The 21668-nt window shown below is 32.4% G+C and overlaps 2 protein-coding genes across 5 annotated transcripts in view; both read left to right on the forward strand.

Annotated features, from left to right (window-relative positions):
• Fife (regulating synaptic membrane exocytosis protein fife) overlaps positions 1 to 21668 on the forward strand; it is a 99944-nt gene that overhangs the window by 35456 nt on the left and 42820 nt on the right. The gene's annotated exons all lie outside the window — the stretch shown is intronic.
• On the forward strand, positions 16930 to 20596 carry TfIIA-L (transcription factor IIA L). The gene has a single exon (XM_085188683.1). The coding sequence runs from the start codon at positions 17296 to 17298 to the stop codon at positions 18271 to 18273; it is 978 nt and encodes a 325-aa protein (XP_085044809.1). The 5' UTR covers positions 16930 to 17295; the 3' UTR covers positions 18274 to 20596.

Genomic DNA, 21668 nt, shown 5'->3' on the forward strand with positions numbered 1-21668 from the left:
ACTGTGAAAAATTGGAAGCCTCCATTACGTGATATGAAGTGATATGTACGAAACTGTGTCAGTCATCAATTTCACACAGAATATTAATTTAATCAAAATAAAAGTTCAATTCCAATGTACATTTCAGAACTTCTAATGTTATTGCTGTCAATTTTTTGTTTATACCGTCTTAGGGATCCGTACCTCAAATAAAAAAACGGAACCCTTATAGGATCGCTTTGTTGTTCGTTTGTCCGTCTGTCAATATCTAATTTTTCTTGGTATCAAGCTGAAATCAACATCAAATACTTAAGTTCTCTAGAAGCAAAAGTCAACAAAATCAAAAAATACGAGTATTTATGCATCGTTTTTCATGTATTTTATATGAAATTTGCCGCGTAATTAAAACCAATAGGTAGGTAGAAAGAAAAGAAAGGTAGTACCCGTAGGTAGAAATTACAATTCAGACAATGGAAAAAAAAATAAAAGGGAGAACTTATATAAAATTCATTGAAAAAATCATTACAAACTTATTACATTACATTTTATACAAAATGAGTGAATATACCCGCAGTTCTTTATAAGCAGTACTTCCCGTTGACCTATAATTCTGAAATGAGCCTCGGTGAGCAAATCCGACTCGCACTTAACCGATTTTTTTCTATGAATGAAAGCTTTACATAATTCTTACTAATCGTAATATGAGCTTAATAAACGACACTTCGTTATCAAATAGGCACTACAGTTTTTCTCCAGTATATTTATTATCTAAAAAGAACAAAGATACGCGAGAAAATATTTTAGTATATATCAGGTTGCTTTCAATATATTGACAAATTACTTCGTGGGTTGAATATATAAAATAGAGTATGAGCTAGACGAGGCTGCCATATTGGTAGTGATCGCCCGCTTACAAATGGTTATTGAGGTTATTCAACCAAAAATATAGGTTGGTTATAGAACTTAAAAAAAACTTCTTACTTCTTCGTCTTAACAAAAAATTGTCGGTTAAAATATAATAAAAAATAAAAGATAATAAATTCGGAATTACAAAATGGGTAATTTCTCAATGCGTTATGAATAAAAATCAATCAATTTTAAGCCATCATTTTATTTATACACTAGATATGCCTGCGACTTCCTCTGCGTGGGAAAGTAAATTGATATAACTTTTTTATTTATGAACTGATGACATAAAACACTTTTTTTATTTATTTATACTATTTTTCAAATGTGAATACTAAATAATTAAATAACTATTGGTACCGAAATGGTTTATTTTATATTTATGTAACGGTGCCTCTTCGGTCATAGTAGTTAAGCCTAGAAAGCACTAAGAGGCTTCGAAGTATCTTTATAAGGTTACTCTTAATATAACAAACTTCCCAATATGCATTTGCTTCTGTGACCAAATAACTACTCGTGTTTCAGATATAATTTAATTCTATTCTAATATTTAGCAGTAGTGCTACATTACTTTTTACATCTATTTTAAAAAAATATCCTCTTAAGTCAATTGTTGGATATAGTTGAAGAATCAAAGAAGGTAATTGAAATAATATAAAAAAAAAGAGATGCACGAGTTAATTTAGGAAATAATTTCAACCATTTTACTATATTTATATACATATAGCTATATACATAGTAAAAAAATCAGCTTCACGCTGTGTCGTCTGCATAAAGATACAAACAGAACAAAAGATACAAATAGCATAAAGCTTAAAATAATTACAAGATTATTTTTGTTTCACATATCAGCATACACTACCTTTTGTATAATATAATAGATAGCTATAGAATGAATGATAAAAGAGACATGGGAGACCTCGGTTCACTTTCGAAAACATAGTATCGCTAATAATGGAGTAAGCGGGTACGTTCACGTAAAAAGCATGAGGATCCTCCAGAGGGCATACATGAGGAGGTTGATGACAGCGAAAAAATATTGAATATTTGATATTTATATTAATAAATACATTCACAGTTATTGTTAGAAAAATTTAATAAAAATGACCATATTTAAATTATTTTTCTTTCTCAGCCTAGTTAAATAGAGCAAGGATAGATTTTTTTATGCTTGACCGTCTATTCCACACATAGCAAGGTAAACTTAGTTGTTTAAGACACATTGTCCAATTTTCGCGGCATTACCGGTGACAGACGCACTCAACGCCGCGATCTGTCTTGTTACCAGAGCGAGGAAGTAAAAATAATTCATGCCCCTAAATGAAAATCGAACACACAACCGCCACGTTTACAGTCAGACGTTGTGCCGCTGCGCCAAGACGGCCGATAGATTGAAAATATAATAGACTAGCGACCCGCTCGCGGTTTCACCCGCGTGAACTATGTTATTATTAATTTCTGTCTCCATGACTACGTCCTAGTGACGTCTATGCAAAATTTGAGACTCCTAGCATTTAGTAACGAATGACAAAGACAAATGTCATTAGTAACGAAGTTTCATACAAACTTTCAACCCCAAAAACAACCACTTAGAAGTCGAATATTACAAATTCCCGTCTTAGCGAGCACCTACGTCCTATAAGTAACTCCTATACAAAATTTGAGATTCCTAGCACTTGTAGTTTCTGAGATTTCGTGATGAGTGAGTGACCTTTCGATTTTATATATATAGATTACTATCTTTAAGAAAAAAAGAAAAAAAGAAGATTCCTATACTTCAGTAACACAGTAGCAGAATATTCGATCCTACACACACCTGTGCTAACCGCTATATTGTACGTAATCTACTATCGCATTCCCGACACAGTTGGCAATAATAGGCAGTTTTGCAAAAACCGATATCATTATCACATTATTTATCGCACATTAGTCCGACTGTTATACGAGTATCGCCAGCCAACCGCGGGAAAAGGCAGCAGCGTGCAGATGTAATAGGAATTTGAAATATATGTACGTACATATACATATGTGGGATAGAATATTGAAATATTTCATTCAATAGAATCAGTTTTGGTTTTTTCTTATTATAATCAACTCTTTTAACTGTCTAACTCAACACGCAATGACGCAATGACTGTATCTAGGGACGTACCATGTTGAGTGGCGGACATTTGCCTCGACACCAGAGCGAAGAAACGAAAATATTAATATTTTATTTCCTCAAGTGGGAATCGTACCCACAACCTGTTGTTTTTACAGTTACACGCTTATGCCCCTATGCCACGACTAGCCTCATAATTTAATAATGATCTAAACAAATATTAGAACTAATATAATAATATAACTCATAATTCTAATGGCTCAAGTAGGAACAAATAAATGAAATCCCTCCATCCTAGCCTAAACTTTGATCCCAAGCAGGCTAAATGTGGCAGAAACTAACATCCATCGAAGTAGTGCGTCGTAAAGACAAAGTTACAAACTTATATGAAATGTTGGCTTTGTCACTTCAGCCCAGTTGATCCCAGTCTAGACAAAGGGTAGAAACTTCATTTATTATTTACATCAATTTTCCGACTTACTTAAGTCAATCTCTCTGTTAATCTGAAATTATGATTCTTTGATTCATTAGTTTCGTCGTTCATGTTATGTAAAAATATTCATACAAATTTGGCAACACTTTAATAAAGTTTTTTTTTAATCTCGTCAAATTATCCGATTACAAGGTAAAAAATCTACTGTAACATTTTTCTGTTGCTCTGATATAGAAAGAAAGCGTGATAAAAGAATATTTAATATAATAATCTAAAAGTATAAAATCATTAAGCTTTGTCTGAGGTATGGAGGACGATACAAAATCCTTAACGTTACTTTTAAATTGCCAGTCTAAAATATAATATACGTATTTCAATATAATATATTTACTAATTTAGATATTAAAAGGATATTCGTAACATAATGTACACTTTAATTAAAATAAAGGAGAAAGTTTTTGAACATAATTTTGAGAAAAAGATTTATGTTTAAATTGCGCGAGTTACAAAGTGTCTGTAGATTATTGCTGATAAGAAAGGAAATGCGTAGATCGGCTCGTGGTGTAGCATCTGCCGGGCTTATTGCTTGACAAATCTCCTTAATTAACTTGTAACGTGCCTGTAAACCTCAGCCTACTTGTCAAGTCTACTTGTCAACTCTAATCCACGCGATACGCGTCACATGAGGCCCTATAAATAGGGCCTTAGATAAATTAATATAGAAGCCGCCGTGAAACGTGTGAATGTAAATGCGACGGTTGTAAGTTCAATTCCATTCGTGGGAATTAATTATTATTTATTTATACTTTCATTTCTTCTCTCTGGTACCAAGGCAAACTACGGCGTCGACACCCTTCAATAGATTAGCTGAATAGATTTAGTGAAAAGTGAGGAACAAAATGTATGTATGATTATGTATATGAACTATAGTTCGTATAATGCATTTTATTGAATTAACTTTTAGCAATTATCTATTACTAATACTGTAGAGCTTGGTAGGTTTCAGGGTCCCCTTTATAGCAAATTACCTCAAAGGAAATATATCCCAACTTATATAGAATTTACTAACAAACTTGGTTGCCTATCAAAGAATGTTGCCATAGCATACAAGCATACTACAGATAATTAAGATCCAGCATATTATTATTGGTAAATATGACAAGGTAACGTATGTATATCTAAAAAGCTTCATCCATCTTTATAAAATTAAATTTTAAGTATAAGAGTTTGATTTAATATTCGCCGCTAATAAAATCTCTCATAACGAAACAAGAGGCTTTACCCTGTTCACAGATTCATTTAGTGTTGTAACATTTATGGGTCCTTGTCATACACGTGATATACGTTTTTATTTTTAAGGGCTATATTATTATTTATTTTGAATAGAAGAAAAATTATGTAATAAAACTATAAAATGTATTTTATTAAACGAAATTTGATGATTTTGTGAGTGCGATCCATTAAATTTGTGTTGTATAAATACATACATTTTACTCTAATCATTATAATGCATTACATTTTTTACAGCTGTGTCCCGCATTTAACTAGGTAGGCCGAAGTAATTTAGTGTTGTCTCAAGACATTCCGTTCCCAACTTTTCCCAACAATTTTCGAGGCATAGCGTGTTGAGTGGTGAAACTCAAAGGCTTTGTTAGGAGCGAGCTTTTTGACCTTCCCTCATAGCGAGGAGAGCGGGGAAATGAAAATAATTCTTTCCGCCCGAGCGGGAACCGAAATCACAACAGTCGCATTTACAATCTGCTGCGATACACACTATATATATTAAATACTAGTAATTATTATTATTATTTTGGAGTAATTTTAATCAAGATAATATTGTAGCTGATGTGACTAACGAGTACTGGTATGTTTAAAGGTAGCCTGGTATTTTGTTAGCGAGCGAGGAAGCTCCCAATCGATATGTTTTATGCATCAGCCCACCGACAGAAACGTTATTTAGGTGATATAAGTTGCGTTCGTGTTTAAAATGATGTCGAAATCCGTTTATGTTAGACTATCCATTTGGAAAACTGCAGTGTTAGTGCAAGCTTTACAAATTCGTAATAATAGATCAGATTTTTATTAATTTTATATTTTTAAACTGTTAAAAGCAATACGTAAACGAGATCTACATAAAATGGTACATTAGTATATTACTAGTAATTCTGTTTTAGTGTTCCGTACTTCAAAAGGTAAAAACGGAAACCTTATAGGATCACTTTATTCTTCTGTCCGTCTGTGAAGACCAGGCATATACCCAAAACTTAACTATGCCAACTTTTATAAGTTGTACTTTGCTAACCTAACCTACTATCTTGAAATTGGTACAGAAGCCTCAGTGGGAGAGTTCGACTCGCACTTTACCGGTTTTTTTTACATACCTGCTTCTTCCTAATCTGTAGGATTTTTATATTTAAATTGTCTATTATCATTGTAATTTAAGTGCTATTTGATATTTTTTTCCAAAGCTAAAGGAAACGAGGATCGCAAACATTTTACATAATGGAACAATAAATTAGGATTTTCACGAGCGCAGTCGTTGTTTATGCTAGAACTTTAGTTGAGGTTAAATTTTCATCATGTCTAAGTGAACTATGTTACAGTACTAAGTGTAAAGTAAGCGAGTTCCTATATATGTAATGTTTTAGATGCTATATAGCTCTAACACTTTACATATATATGAACTTGCTCGATCTGGGCTGTAAATGGAATAGGTTGTGGGTTCGATTCCCACTCGAGGTAATGAAATTTTTATTTTTTTAATTTATTCGCTTTGGTGTCGAGGCAAAAGCACAGCGTTGAGATCCCGCTATTCAACATATAGTGCCTCCAGAATTCAGCAGAAAATCGAGAGTGGAGTGTCATAACACTAGGCTCCCTATGTCTGCTACATGAAGGGATACATCGTGAAGCTGAAAAAATATATGATTTCCATTCAAAAGGAACATATTACACAAAAATGTTTATTTTAAAATAGAAAGTTGGAAACATTGAAATAACTGCTATGAAAAAGAATCATCAGTTAAAAAATAAAAGGTTTTGGAGCAGCCTGCTTCTGACATAAAACAACGAAGTGCTTTTGGGTACCGTATTGAGATAAAACATGACCTAGTTGATATATTGATCATTTTTTCATATACTACATGTTATTAATAAAAATAAGTCTATATTTATCAAAAATAATAATCAATAAATCATGCAAAATTATAGTAAAATATTACAACTTGTATATCACATTTATTTATTTAAAAACATCTAAATATTCTAATAACTAACGGGCAAAGAAGCCACTGGCGTAATAAGCTAATTTATATGTTAAGTTAAACACAGTATTACAAGTAACATATCCCAGTATTAAAGTTAAAATTAAATTAAATCAAATCAGCTTCACGCTGTATCACGCAAGCAGGGTAGGCAGAGGGAACCTAGTGTTAAGACAGTCCATTCCCCACTTTCCGCTGAATTTTTCGTGGCATTGCCTGTTGAATGGTAGAATTCAACGCCGAGCTTTTTTGCCTTGATGCCAGAGGAAAGGAATGAAAATATTAATAAATAATAATTCATTCCCTCGAGTGAGGATTGAACCCACAACCGTCGTGTTACAGTCACACTCTTGTGCCCCTGCAGTACTACGGCGTCCAGTATTAAAGCTTCGTCACGATTTTGTCTTGTCGTCAACTGTAAAGCTTTCCTTGTAATTTACGACCGGTCGGTGCCATTGATGAAAGGAAATTATTATTTTCGTGTCGCCTAGTTCACTTTAATATTATTTTGAGGCCAGTCGTGGCGCCGGGCCACAAGTGTGTGACTGTAAATGCGACTGGTTGTGGGTTCAATCCCCACTAGAAATATTTATTTAAGTTCATATTTCTATTTCTTCCCCATTCAACAAACAAATTGTGACCGGAGTGCCTTATCACTAGGTTCGGTCCCTAGTGAAGCAGATTTAATTTAAAATCTTATTTATTTCTCTTTGTATTTTAAACCAAAGTTTCGCCCATTCTTTTGTTCGTATATACCCCCAGCCTTTCCTCTTTGCTCTTTCTTAATAGCGACGATGCTTACTAGCGCATTTGTAAAGTGTTACAACATCTGAAAAGAAATACTAGTATTATTTGCGGAGTAAGTATTGCTAGAGTGCACCGCCGTTTTATCTCTATACATAAGTCTGCATAGTAATATTCCTTTAAAAGTTCAAAGGTTAAATCTTTGCTTTTTTTCATTAAAAAGATTTCCTTAAGATTTTACTTTTATTTTCAAAACGTTTTCTAGCTTTGGCTATTTGGAATACATTGCACAGAGGTTTGTACAGATTGTACAGAGGACATTGCTTGTTGAGTGGTAGAACTCGACGCCGGGAAACGTTGGTAAATGTATTTTTTAATTTATTTTTCGATTGGGGGTTGAAATTATCACTCAAGGTTAACTTTTATTTCGATACAAAAACAGAGGGTACATTCACTTATCACTATTTTCTATGAAAAAATATCTGAATATTTTTATACATTGTTAATTGTTAGTATGTTACTTAAAAGTGTCAAGCACATTACGGATTGCACACGAATAATGCAAGATAAAAATATATGTTCTTATTCGGTAAATTCTAGAAAATCTACTACTAATCTTACAAATAACTTTAATACAACTTTTCTCGTAACGTAAGAACTGTATCCGGAACATAAAATACATTAAAAAAGTCTTAGTTAACAGCTTTTTCAGCTAATTTTCTTGCGATATCTTAAACTTCAAAATGATATGTTTTATCATATGTCATAGTGTTGGATTTTCTTTATTTAAGTGCATTATATAGCTGGTTCAACATAAAAGACGATTTCAATAGTTATAGGAAATAATAAGAAACCCCATAATTCAAAAATTCATTTGCTAAAATTTTAAATAAAGGTAAACATAATGCTTTTTTTTTTTTACTACTGGTTCTTCCATATTATAGCTCTGCAATGACAATTAAGACTTTTTATTTATTATATACAAAATTATAAATTAGTTTGAACACCGAGCGTAACCACCCTAATAGCCACAAGAACCTAAGACGAGTAACGATTGAATTAATAGGTCGTTATTCAAGCTTTCGGGTAAAATCATATTTTGGGTCCAAGAAATATTAGATAGGGTTTAATCGGTTATAAATATTATAAATAAATGACGCAAAGCGTCTTAACACTAGGTTCCCAGGTTCCCTCTGCCTACCTTGTTATGGGCGGGATACAGCGTGAAGCTAAAAAAATATCTGTATGTGTGACGGGAATAGAACTTTATTATTTTAGCAACAGCTTCATCATACCCTAAAGCATATTGATTGATATTGAGTGCAGCTATTTATATGTATCACGCCCACAGAAGAGTAAACTGATATAAATATATAAATATGTAATATAGTTCTATATTTGAAAACAAGCTACCCCTAGGCATGGTATTATGTGTTTAGTACTTAAAATACTTCTATAAAAATAGAACCTATTTAAGTAGAGCATTCTGTATAAAGGATTTCAAATTTAAAAATTCAATTATAAAACGCCAATTGGGGCAAGTTATCAATCAAAACTATCTAGCTCAAGTCTGCATCGTCTATTGCCGATCGAGATTAGTAATTTCTGCCTCTAGCTGGAGTACTTCAGTTCGAACTATTGCTTCCATTTCCGCCATTCATTTTGACCCAACCCCATCTGTATATTACAGCCTGAACGAGCGATTTAAACGCCGTAGTGGCGCAGTGGATGTAAGGTGGTGGGTTCGATTCTCACTTATTTTCATATACTCGCTCTAAACGCAATGCCTCGAGAACTCGGTGAAAAGCGGAGAACGAAGTAACTTACCTCTAGATTCCTTATTTTCCCCATATATTATGTTTCACTATACTAAATTTAATATATTGTAAAATTACTTTACGACTTGTCAACGTCAAAATAATTTTACCAATATATTTTGCAGGGATTTTATTGTTTGTAGGTACGCGTTCGCCGGATGTTTTATATTTGCTCGTGAATGGAAGCTTCTGCATAACGCCTTGGCTCGCGATAAACAGTCAATTTGAGCACAAAGTAAAGAGGCTACACGCCTTAAAAAGCTCGAAAGTGTAAAAGGCGGTATTTAATGAAGTCATTTGTATCCTTCTTCCAATAAAATACCCCCTTGATAGAATGATTCATTGCTATCTAAAGATTTAAATCCTTTCAAGCTTAGACAGAATTTAGCGTAAAGTAGTAAAACGCAACGGCCGTTGGCGTTATAAATGTTTGGTTATTAATTTTATTTAGCCCAGCCCGGGTTTGTTTGTAGTCCTTAAAGACTCGGAATGTCTTTATCGTGTTAATTGTGTGTTGACTCAGGATTCCGACCTTTTAGCTATTCGGAGGGTTTATGATATTTAAGGAGTAAATATAAGTACGAGTATGCTAGCACAGTTTTCATATAGACAAATTCATATCACAGCCATGGGCATAGGAATAAGGGAGCCGGGAGGTCCGTGCCTACCCCAGAATAGTCTAGTGCCCATTCCAGAGCCCCACTTTCCCACTCTAAAAAATGAAAAAAACAACATTTACAGGAAAATATCTCTTCAAAGGAAACATATACTGAGAATAATTTACGACAATCTTTGAATCACGTACGTACTATTGAAATCATGACTTCGTGCCAAAACTCTAATAACACAATCCTTCACATAACTCAACTTCTCTTAATTGGAAGTTGTGTAATTATGTCTCAAATGTTCTAAATTTGTAGTCATAATAGAAGGTATTGAAAAAGTTAAATGAGACGGAGGATTATGTTTAGAGGCCAGTTGTGGCCCAGGGGCACCAAGTGTGATTGTAAACGCGACTGGTTGTTAGTTCGATCCCCACTCGAGGAAATGAAATATTTATTCAAATTTATATTATTTATTCCATTTCTTCGCTCTGGTGTCGAGGCAAGCGCGGCGTTGAGTTCCGCCACTCAACACGCAACACTTTGTACAGCGTGAAGCTGTTTTTTTTATTACGTTTAAAACCCTAATAGTATGTTACTAGGGGTTAAATACGTATTCAGTCTTCAAACAATTAAACGATATAGGGGCGGAGTATATAATGCCTCTTAGAACTTGAGAAGAGTCAGATTTCTTTATCTTTTCGTAAAATCTTTTTATCCATTTGCTTATTTGTGAATATAAATTGTCTAGGTGTAGGCGTTTTATATTGAAAATTACGAATGTTTCTTATTGATTTTAGTTTATTACAAATTAATTATATAAATTGTGAAATTATTTTCTCTAAAAGAGCAGGTGCAATGGCTGTATTTTTAGAATACTAAAGAAGAAATGTAGTTTCATTATATTTTCCGTTTCATATCAAAAGAAAATAAGATAAATAATATTTTCATGAATTTTATATTAATTCTACATTTACAAATAAATTTGAAGAGAAAAAAAAGAAAAATAAAGATATTATACTAGATGCTAGTAGGAAGTGTGTACATTAACATTATAATTTAGTGCGAAAACTTAAAGATTACAATAGATTTTCATTATTTTAGATAACAAAAAAGAAGTGTGGATCATTGCAACTTGTCGGTTACTTGTACCAATAGGCACTATAGATATTTTTTTCGGCCCGTTTAGAGAAATATCGTTTTTAGTTACAATACTATCCTACAAACGAGAAATACATGACGTTTAAATATGAAAGCGCAAAAATGCGTAGTATACTTACAAAATAGTTTTTTAATATTGTAAACGTCTAATTTTCTATTCTAATTTTTAATATTGTAATAGCCTTAAAATTATAAAATACATGAATCCATACTTACGATGAGCTTCATCATCCTCAGGGACAAGGAGAAGAAAAAAATAATTTATGATAAGCTTTTAAGAGTTATTTTAAAACGAGGAAAAATTATTCTATAAATTTCCGTGCCGAGAATAGCGATAGGATTATATAAAAAAGTTCCTATTAATAGCTTAACTTTATGAGTGAAGAAGTTATAATAGCACTACGAAGACTTGTTATAATTTTATCTCAAATAAACGTAATGACGTAAAATACATATATACAAAGCAATAGAAATAATAATAAATTTGTACCGTGTTTTTTTTTTATTTCAAAAATGAAAAAAAGTAATCTACCTCGAGATTATAATATATAAGAATATATATAGTTGTATATTTTAAATTATTATATATTTTTAGGGTTCCGTACCTTTTAAGGAAGGAGGAACCCTTATTACAACAAAGCTATCAATCTATTTTATTTTTTTTATCTTCACGCTGTATTCTGCACAAGTAGAGTAGGCAGAGTGAATCTACGAATCAAGTGTTAGGACACTCCGTTCCCATTAAGATACTTCCGTCCCCCATTTTCAGCCAAATTGTAGAGGCATTGCGTGTAGAGCGGCGGAAGTGAATGCCTCTCTACTAGAGCGATTAAATGAAAATAGTAGATATATCATTGCCTCGCAAAGGAATAGAACCCCCAACTTACAGTCGCACTCTGGCATCCCTGTGCCACCTCATATATTTTCATGAAATACCAAAACAAATGTAAATCTAAATTTTGTGTAATATATACTGGTAACAATAACTTTTAAAACCGCAGCATAACTGACATAAATTTAATTATATTACGCAAATAGTTTTTACTGATATAAATCCTCGTTTTCCATGCGCTCTCGAAACTGTAGGCAGCCTTTGTAAGCTTTCTGCACCCTCTGTATAGTTTAATCTGTGTCGTCGTTGGAAATACCCGCTGGTTTTTGTGCAACCCTGTTTTTGGTCTCTCTATAGAGATTTGATGAAGGGGTTTCGGAAGTCCTCGAACTTTTGCTTTAATGGGATTCGGTTTGGGATATAAATATATAAATCTAGATATCAAATGAATATTCCAATTTGTTACGTATTAAAAAGTTGTCGCAATGGCTTATTGTATTATACAATATGCATAGAGTAACTTAGTTCAATCTCCTCATAATATGTGATGTGAATATAATATATTCGTTTAGAATTCTTGTATCTGTTTGATATATCTGGTATAGAAATTTATGAGTTAAAAAAAATTGCTTCACGCATTTCCCGTAGGCAGGCTAGGCAGATATAGCCTTGTGTTGAGACACTCAGTTTCTATTCCAAATTTCTACGCATTACGTGTTGAATGGCAAACTCAACGACGTACTTATTTATCAGAGCGGCTAATTGAAAATAATTTAAATATAATTTCTCCCGACTGGGAATCGAATCCACGACCATCGCCTGCTGTTGCGTGCACCGCACGAGCATATTATGCGATATTGAGGAATTTACGTTTTTACAACAAAGGTAGTAAAATAAATATTAAATATAGAATCTCAGAGTATTGTATTACATATTCATTCTTCACCATTCTACAGAATATAGACAAGTATAAAAAATAAATTTGCTACGAAGTCAAACTAGCAAACTATTTAAAAAATTTAGTAAATAAAGTTGAAGTGCAATATGGCGTTTCTAAAGAATATTTCGGCTACATTCTATCTATACGAGAATTATGCAAATAAAATATGAGTAGTTTGTCGGTGGAGAACGATTGCAACAGCGTTCGTCTCACCTGAATTCACCGACCTTTACAAATTTTATTTACTTAAAAAGCAACTAACGTTGTATATTTTTCTTTAGTTATTCTATCTATAGATATATCTACGTAAATTTTATATTCGTGTGAGTTGTGGTACTTGTTTTGGTTGCTGTGAACACGACAGGTTATGGATTCGATTCCCACACGAGCAAATGAAATATTTAATATTTTCATTTCCTCGCTCTGGTAATGAGGCAAAGCACGGTGTTGAGTTTCGCCTCCGGTCTTCGCCTCACTCCAGAAAGTGGAGAACGGAAGTTCTTAATGGGGACAGATTGTCTCAACACTAGGTTCCCAGGTTCTCTCTGCCTACCCTAGAATAAAATGTTGGTATTTCATTTCTACAATAACTCGTGTCGTTATAAACATAAACCGCGCGTAATTTATAATACAAAACGCAAATCAAAAGTTTTTCCAAATATAACAAACAAACCCTCCGAAACGACCCTTTGTTGTGAGAAACAGTGCTCAGTTATACATTTAACATGACGTATTTGACTTGGAACATTGTGTAATTACTGATCGCTTTGATGCCTCCATAAAATGTGTAATTTTATGTTAAAGAAATGCTTTTTTTGTTTCACGCTGTTTCCCGTAATGCCGCGGGGTAGCCAGAGGGTACATAATATTAAAAATCCCGTTCTACAAGCATCGCCTAATTTTCCAAACATTGATGGCGGATTTCAAAGGTAGGGTTTGTTTTATTACCAAAGCGAGAAAATTAAAAATAGCTTATTCTCCAATGTGGGAATCGCACCAACGAACGTCTCGTTTATAGTTTGTCGCTATGCTGCTGTGCCATTATGGCCTCATTGATATTAGTACTTCGATTTCATATGAAATTTATAGCATTCCCCTTTTATTTACACAATACGTTATTGTGCTACCCAATACGTTCACTATATTTCTGTGTCATGTTAACGTCACTATATACTACCAAACTAAAATATTAATCTCTATGCACATTTCAACTTTATGAGAAAAGAATATTTTTCAGTAACCCTGAAGTAACTTTTCAGGCTATAAATCTATACATAATACGATAAAACTTTTATTGATCGTTGTCTATACATAGGAGATAAATAAGAAAATATTTTATTGGGGGTATCAATGTAATAGAATCAAAAACAACAATCTTTTTTTGTTTGTTTGTATGTGCATTTTTGCACGCTTGTGTTTTATTTCAATCGGTTCATAAATAAAATGTTATATCAATTTAAAGTATTTAGTTCGACAAAATTGCGAACTTGCTGACAAAAGTTTTAATAAATTAACTGAATCTTTGATTTTCAATATATAATAGATATTGTTTTTAAAGTGATAATATTATTAGAACCCGAATGTTATCCATGCCGCGTAGCCGGGCAGGTGGGTAGTATATCAATATAATTTATTAACCAGTCAAATGAGAGAATGTGTAGGTACCTACTCATATAATATACTTATATATGTATATATTTATTATTTATTTAAATTCGATTTCAAAAAAAGGTATATTATAAAAATTAAAGATACACATTAGTAAGCAATGCTCAATTATGAGAGACTACATTCTATATCGCAGTTAACCAGAAAGACCAGACCAGGCTAGAAGACTATTCTTGAACATTGAATTAAATTCAATTACGTTTGGTATAACAATGTGATTTGCGAAACCCATAACATAATGTGTTTGTGGGGGCTGCGGCTAGGACCAGCTTATGAGATAGTTCAGGTGGGCAAGTAATGAAATAACATTCTCGAGCTTATCGATCGCACGATCACTTCTCTTATATAAATAATATAGCTTGGCACCCATATCTGCCTACTTGTTAAATTAAATGGTTAATAAAGAAAAAAAAACAGTCATGTTTTTAGGGTTCTGTACCTCAAATGAAAAACCCGAACCCTAATTATGTCTGTTGGCATGAAATTAGTAAGGAACCCTCAATAGGCAAGTCTGACTACCACATGACAGATTTTTAAAAAAATATTTATGATAATAAATTAATTTACAGGATTTCTACGTCCTGGATTTGTCAACTATTGTAAAGTAGTGGCGTTGGACGGAAAAATTTATAGTGTGCTCAGTTTTCAAAATTGAACTATTAACAACTATGGCATTTTACTTACTCTTAATTATTTTATTTACTTAAAAAGGGATTCTTGTTACGTTTATTCGATTTAAAAGCTATTTACAATTATCATTAATAACTTAAATATTTAGTGTATGTGTAAAAGTTGAGCATGTTTTCTTCTTTTTTTTCAGTCAGGTCTATCTATCTCGAGATCACGTAGAAAAAAGTTAAAATGAGTATCTACGGTTCCTTGGAACACAGAAACAATTAAGATTTTAAGTCAACGTAATCAAAAGATTCAAGTATTTATGCATCGTTTTTGCTGAATTTTGTATGAAATTCGGTGTTTAATTAAAATCTAAAGGGTACTCTCCATATACATACAATTATGAAATTTGGCAAGGAGAGAACTTGCAGTACAAATAAGATTTTTCTTGAAGATAAAATTATCAAAGCTAGCAAAGCAAGCTTACGTTTTTCAACTTATATACGTAAGTTGTACTTGCCATTGAAATACTGAAATTGGTACAGAAACAGGTGGGCAACGACGACTACGGCTCACACTTGACTGGTTTTTGAATCTCTTTATCGTATCTTATTTCATATAACTATAAAAATACTTTGCATGAGGTAGTCGTAGTACAAATTAATATGTAGTTATAAATATCCGAATATCAGAAATCTAAAGGTACTTTAAGACTGTTTTCAGAGAACATTTCAAATCGGAGTTTGTTGCGGTTCCATTTAACTTTTCGCTTTACTTCAGTCTTAGTTTACGGTGTACCTACTGGAACAATGTGTCATTATTCGTACTAAATTGTCTTTCGAGTTTTCTCTTATTTAGTTCTTGATATAAATGCACTGGGTTCTGCCACTCGACACGCAATATCTCTAATGAGATCGTGCATACGGAGAATATTGGCACTAGGTTTTTTTACAGTTTATGTATATATATTATGTAATCTGCTTTTGCGGCAAAAAATATATAAAGACATATCAAGATATACATTCGTAGTATAATGGTATATGTAGGTATAGCAAAAATGAATAAAGTATTCGATTATTCTAAAGTCTAAAACACGTCTTTTTATAAAATTTCTTTTTTTTTTCATTTCATTCTACGGTTGTTGTTAAGACACTCCGTTCCCTACTTTCTGCCGAATATTGGAGGCATTGCGTGTTGAGTGGCAGAACTCAACGCCGCGCTTTGCCTCGACACCAGAGCGAAGAAATGGAAATATAAAGATAAATAAATATTTCACTTCCTGGAATGGGGATCGAACCCACAGCCGCCGCGTTACCTTACCTTACGCGGTACCTTATGCCGCAGCGCCACGACGGCTTCTAACGGAAAATATATTATATTTTCTAAAACTACTACTTTTTAAATTATATTATTTACGTAATTAATGTAAAATAAAGTTTTTAACGCCCAGTTTTGGATGAGTTTAATTTTTTATACTTGTTTTAGGGATTAATTTTAGATTTTTGCTTTTTGAAGCTGCATGAAGTATATATTCCAAGCTGTATTATATTTTTAATTATTATATCTGCGTGACACAAAGGAGATTGAATGTTATAAATATGAAAAAAATATAATATTTTAATTCAATAGCTAGTAAATAGTAAATATTACATATAATTAAAATAAATTAGATTATTCGGGTAAATTGATCTATTATTTATTTTACGTATATAAAAAAAATAAGCTATTTAACTAACGTCGATTAGGAACGGGCGGGGCATTTACTTATATATCGGCTAAACAGAAACAGCAACGCGGCGCTGTCCTCGCGCATGCGCCGTACGTCACAGTCTGTTATTGAGGTTCGAACGTTTCCATAGACAATTTTTTTATAATCTGGCATACTAGTCTGCATTTTGTTTCTAGGTTATGTTTTAGTCGATTGTCAAAATTTTATGTTGAGTGTTTTTCGTAGAATTATTTATTTGGATATATAGCAGATCTAATTCTTTACTCTTAATATCCTTGGAATTGAAAGTTGGAAGACATCATATGAAGTGTACACCAAATATTATACTGTGCCATAATGGCTATATAGTTTGTACAATTACGGGTTGACATTGAGATGAGACTTGAATACAAAAGGCGATGCGCACTTCTTATTACTTAAACTATTATTTACTTGTAAAGAATTACCACTTTATTTTAGTTGAGTGATATACACGGTATTACCTAGTTTGCTTAAGACCACAAAAATGACAAGCCAATTGTCCGTGTTAAAACTGTACGGTACAGTAGTAGACGATGTAATAGCAGGAGTGCGGGACTGTTTCCTTGATGACGGTGTAGACGAACAGATTTTACAAGAGTTAAAGCAGTTATGGAAAACAAAACTTGCAGCCAGCGGAGCCATGGATCCACCACAACCAGAGGTCTCGACTATGACTATGACTCCACCGCCGGCATTGCAAAACTTTCAAAAGGCAAATGGAAGTCATTTAATACCAAAAAGAACCGAAACGGCTCCACCAGGCTCGAGTCATCATTCCAGCGGTGAACATGGTGCCCCTGCTTCAAGTGCTCACCCACATCATGTGCTTGATCCTAACAACAAAGTTCCAGTACAACTTACGTTACCTGCGCAACCTGGTGTGCCTGGGTCACAGCCACGCTCATTTACAATTCAAATTCCAGCCTCTGCACTTAATGGTAACAAGCTTCACCAAGTGCTTACAGGTCCCATTATAAATGCAACAATAAGCTTACCTCAACCTCTAGCTGCTACTTTATTGCAGCAACACATTAATTCTGCATTAGCGGGTCAACAAAATGAGTTTGATGGTGGTGGAGGAGGTCGTAGTGGTGCTGCACCATTTTCTTTAGATGGGGCATTAGACTCATCTGACGATGAAGGGTCAAATGTTGGAGATGGGTCGGAGGATGGTGGGGGAGATGATGATGAAGATGAAGAATCTGCAGAAGAACGGGCTGAAGAGGAAGAGGAAGAACGAGATGAAAGTGGAGGAGCCGAGGAAGAACCACTCAATTCAGGTGATGATGTATCAGAAGAAGAGACTGGAGATATGTTTGATACTGAAAATGTAGTAGTATGTCAATATGATAAGATTACTCGGAGCCGTAACAAATGGAAATTCTATCTTAAAGATGGTATTATGAATTTATCAGGCAAAGATTATGTTTTCCAAAAAGCTAATGGTGATGCTGAGTGGTAAAATTTACAGTCTATAAATGACGAGTGCTTATGATGTTGGTGTAATTTGTCCAGGTTGTAGTTAAATATAAAAGGTAAAAGACTTTGACAAAATATATTGCAGAATATAATGTTTTAATTTTTTACAGACTGAATTAAGTACTAGGGATTTGAAATGTTATTATTTTGCAAATAATTGAATCATATAAAAGCAAATAAATAGAAATTTAGAAAAATAACTAAAACATATTTTTATAATAACGACTGACAGTCATATGTATTGATGTAAATAACTAATCTAATTTACTCGTTCAGAAAACCTTAAATGTAATATTATTTGATGGATGATTTGGATTTATATTATTCTTTGTAAAATAACTGTAATGATTGCACATTACAAAAAATACCCAAATTGAATTGAATAACCCAATATCAAAATATTGTTTTGAAAGTCAGTTAAAAATACAGATTTATTATAAGGATAAGTATAGATATAGATTGCTTTATATTTGCAGGCAAACTCGTGCCTTGAGTTCATTTGAATGCCGATAACTTTTTTTTTGCAATGTACCAGTTTTGATGATACAAACTTTAGATGTTAATTTGAGTTGAAACAAAGCGATTGGTGAAAGTTTGAAGTAAATCGGTTCAGTACTTTTAAGATTAGCGTGATCATACATACAGGCAGACAGACAAAAAATTCAAAAGAAATATTTTTGCATTCTATTAATCTTTTTAAGTGTCCCTTTATTCATTTCAGTCAAAAATATTAAATGTACAGACAAAATATTTTTACTGTTTTATTATATATAGAGATTACAACCAATTCATTATAAGACATAATGTTGTTTTGGAAATTAAAAAAAAAAACACTTAGTTATGCAAAAGGAAGTTGGGTGTGACCTAGTTTGTACTTCCTATTCATGCTTACTAAATCATTGCAACTACCTACTGCTGAAATTGCATTTTTTACTTTGAAAATTAAGTTGAAATTAATATGTATTTGCTATTATATGATTCAATTGAACAGTTTAATTTTTTTTTTATTAAATTCAATTAAAATGTTATTTGTTTATATCATGTACTGATATTATAACACTTCTATATAATATTTAATTCTCTGGAAATCGAATCATGTCTTTGGTTACTCAGATTCTTAAAAAATATTTACAAGTTGTGGTTCATGAGCTACATACTATATTTTGGAAAATTATGAAGAATGTTTGTCTTGTGGTGTGAATTTGCTAGTTTAGCTTCACTATTATATATTCAAATGATATATTAATAAAAAAAAACACAGGATAGTAATTATAATTCACATGTGCATGAAAGTGCCAAAAAAATATATTTCTGTATAAAAACTAATATGAAGTAGTAATAATTGATACTTAGTGAAGCTAATTGGCATAAATTAGTTAGCATATAGTTTGTGTAATGTCTAAACATGTAACAGCTACAATTCAATATTTATATAAATAGAAATTACCAAATGATAAATTGCAGTGAATTTTCATATCTATTCTTTTTATTTTTTCCTCTTATTGTACCTATTGAATCATATAGAAGTAAATACATCAATATTTTTCTCACCGGACTTCTTAAGAGCATTTTTGCATTTATAGATGCCAATTTTATTTACTTATGAACAAGTTTGTTCAAGATTTACAAGAATTATTATGAAAATATGTTTTATTTTCGATATGTAATATCTAAATAGAAATTGTCTTAACTGCTTCTATATGATTAAATTAATGATAATTAAAACAAAATATATATTGGATTTTGGTGTAGTTAATTTTACATAATAAGTATAATAGATTATGTTATATAAATAAACTAAGAACCTTTTTGTTATTTTTTAATCATGCAAGCAAATACAGCAATCTCTCAATTCAGATCAATATTTTGTTAATAATTCTGTAACTTTAGATCAAATACTTTTCAATTGTAATCAAGATATTACAATATATGCATAGTATTTCTTACAAGAAAAATAACACTCAATTATTTATAAACTATTACCAGGTCCACCAAAAAAAACCAATGGATATTGATATATTTGCTTATATATAATTCACTGGATCCCTAAGTGCACAAATTCTATTTTATCTTGTGGTTTTCCTTTCTATGGTGTCACTAAGTAATTAATTTTTGTGATATGAATATTAGTTAATGTAAATTTTTCATTTAAGTTGCCAATAATATAAGTCCATTTGTCGATTTCTGACTGTCTCTGTCAGCAGTTTGTTTAATTTAGTTAATATATTAATAATGTAACTTTCAATGGATTTGTTATGATACCTTATGTGATGAAAATGGTGAGTATAATAAAATATGTTGCATTATTCAGCATTATTATTCAAGCCACCAATAAAACTATATTTATTATGTTCCTAGTAATAGCCGTATTGAATTTTTCATATTTATTTATATATAATTATATTATTTTAATACCTACTAATAAATTTATGTTGTAACTCACAGTTAAATCTGTTTTTTTATATAATGAGTTGAGTGTTGAAATTTTAATGATTATACCAGCTTATTATTTATTTTTTTCATATCATAAGTACTACTGGACATACCGGTGACCCTACCCAACTTGAGGTCAGTCGTGGCGTACGGGGTGACTGTTCCATTGGTTCGTTTTCCACTTAAGGAAACAAAACATTTAATATTTTAATTTCTTCTCTTTGGTTTCGAGGCAAACCGCGGCGTTGAGTTCCGCCACTTAACACACAATCTCTTCAAAATTCAGCTTAAAATGGAGAACGAAATCTGAACACTGGGTTTCTTTAAAAAGAATTTTGTCTTAAAGAATACACTAGCGACAAGCTCTCGACTTTGTCCGCTTGAACTACTGCGCAATTATTTATTTACTAATCTGAATTTCGTTCGCTATTTTTGTTTCTTTTCATTCGGGCATACGCGTGCGATTGCTATCGTGACAGGTTGTGGTTTTGAATCCCACTATACATGCATTAATCACTTGAGAGAGTATTTTGGTCTCTATTAACGGAAATATAACAAAATAAAGTGGTAATCAAAATTTTATCTTATTTTATCGGATAGGCAGTGTCCACCCTAGAATAGTCTGGTGCCCAAATCGGAATTATCACGTAGCTACCAGTACAAGAGGAATAGGTAAACCAAACGGTAGACAAAAAACGATATTAACCGGCTTAAACCAAGCGAGCAGTTCATGCCGTCGTCACACCTACACTATCTGTGCACACTCACACAAATACAAAGCTTAGCTTACGCCTCGCGGGCTGTACCACTGAATGTGAAACAATTTAGATACAATCCCATATTATGTTCTATTTCGACCGAAATAAAATAATTTTATATAAGTAGAAATAGGCGACACTCAGTAAAACCTCACTCAAGTAATTTCAACTACTTAATTCCTATAAT

The sequence above is a fragment of the Heliconius melpomene genome, chromosome 7, assembly GCF_056956725.1.
Source record: "Heliconius melpomene rosina isolate 202511_hmr_F chromosome 7, ASM5695672v1, whole genome shotgun sequence".
Classification (NCBI taxonomy): domain Eukaryota; kingdom Metazoa; phylum Arthropoda; class Insecta; order Lepidoptera; family Nymphalidae; genus Heliconius; species Heliconius melpomene.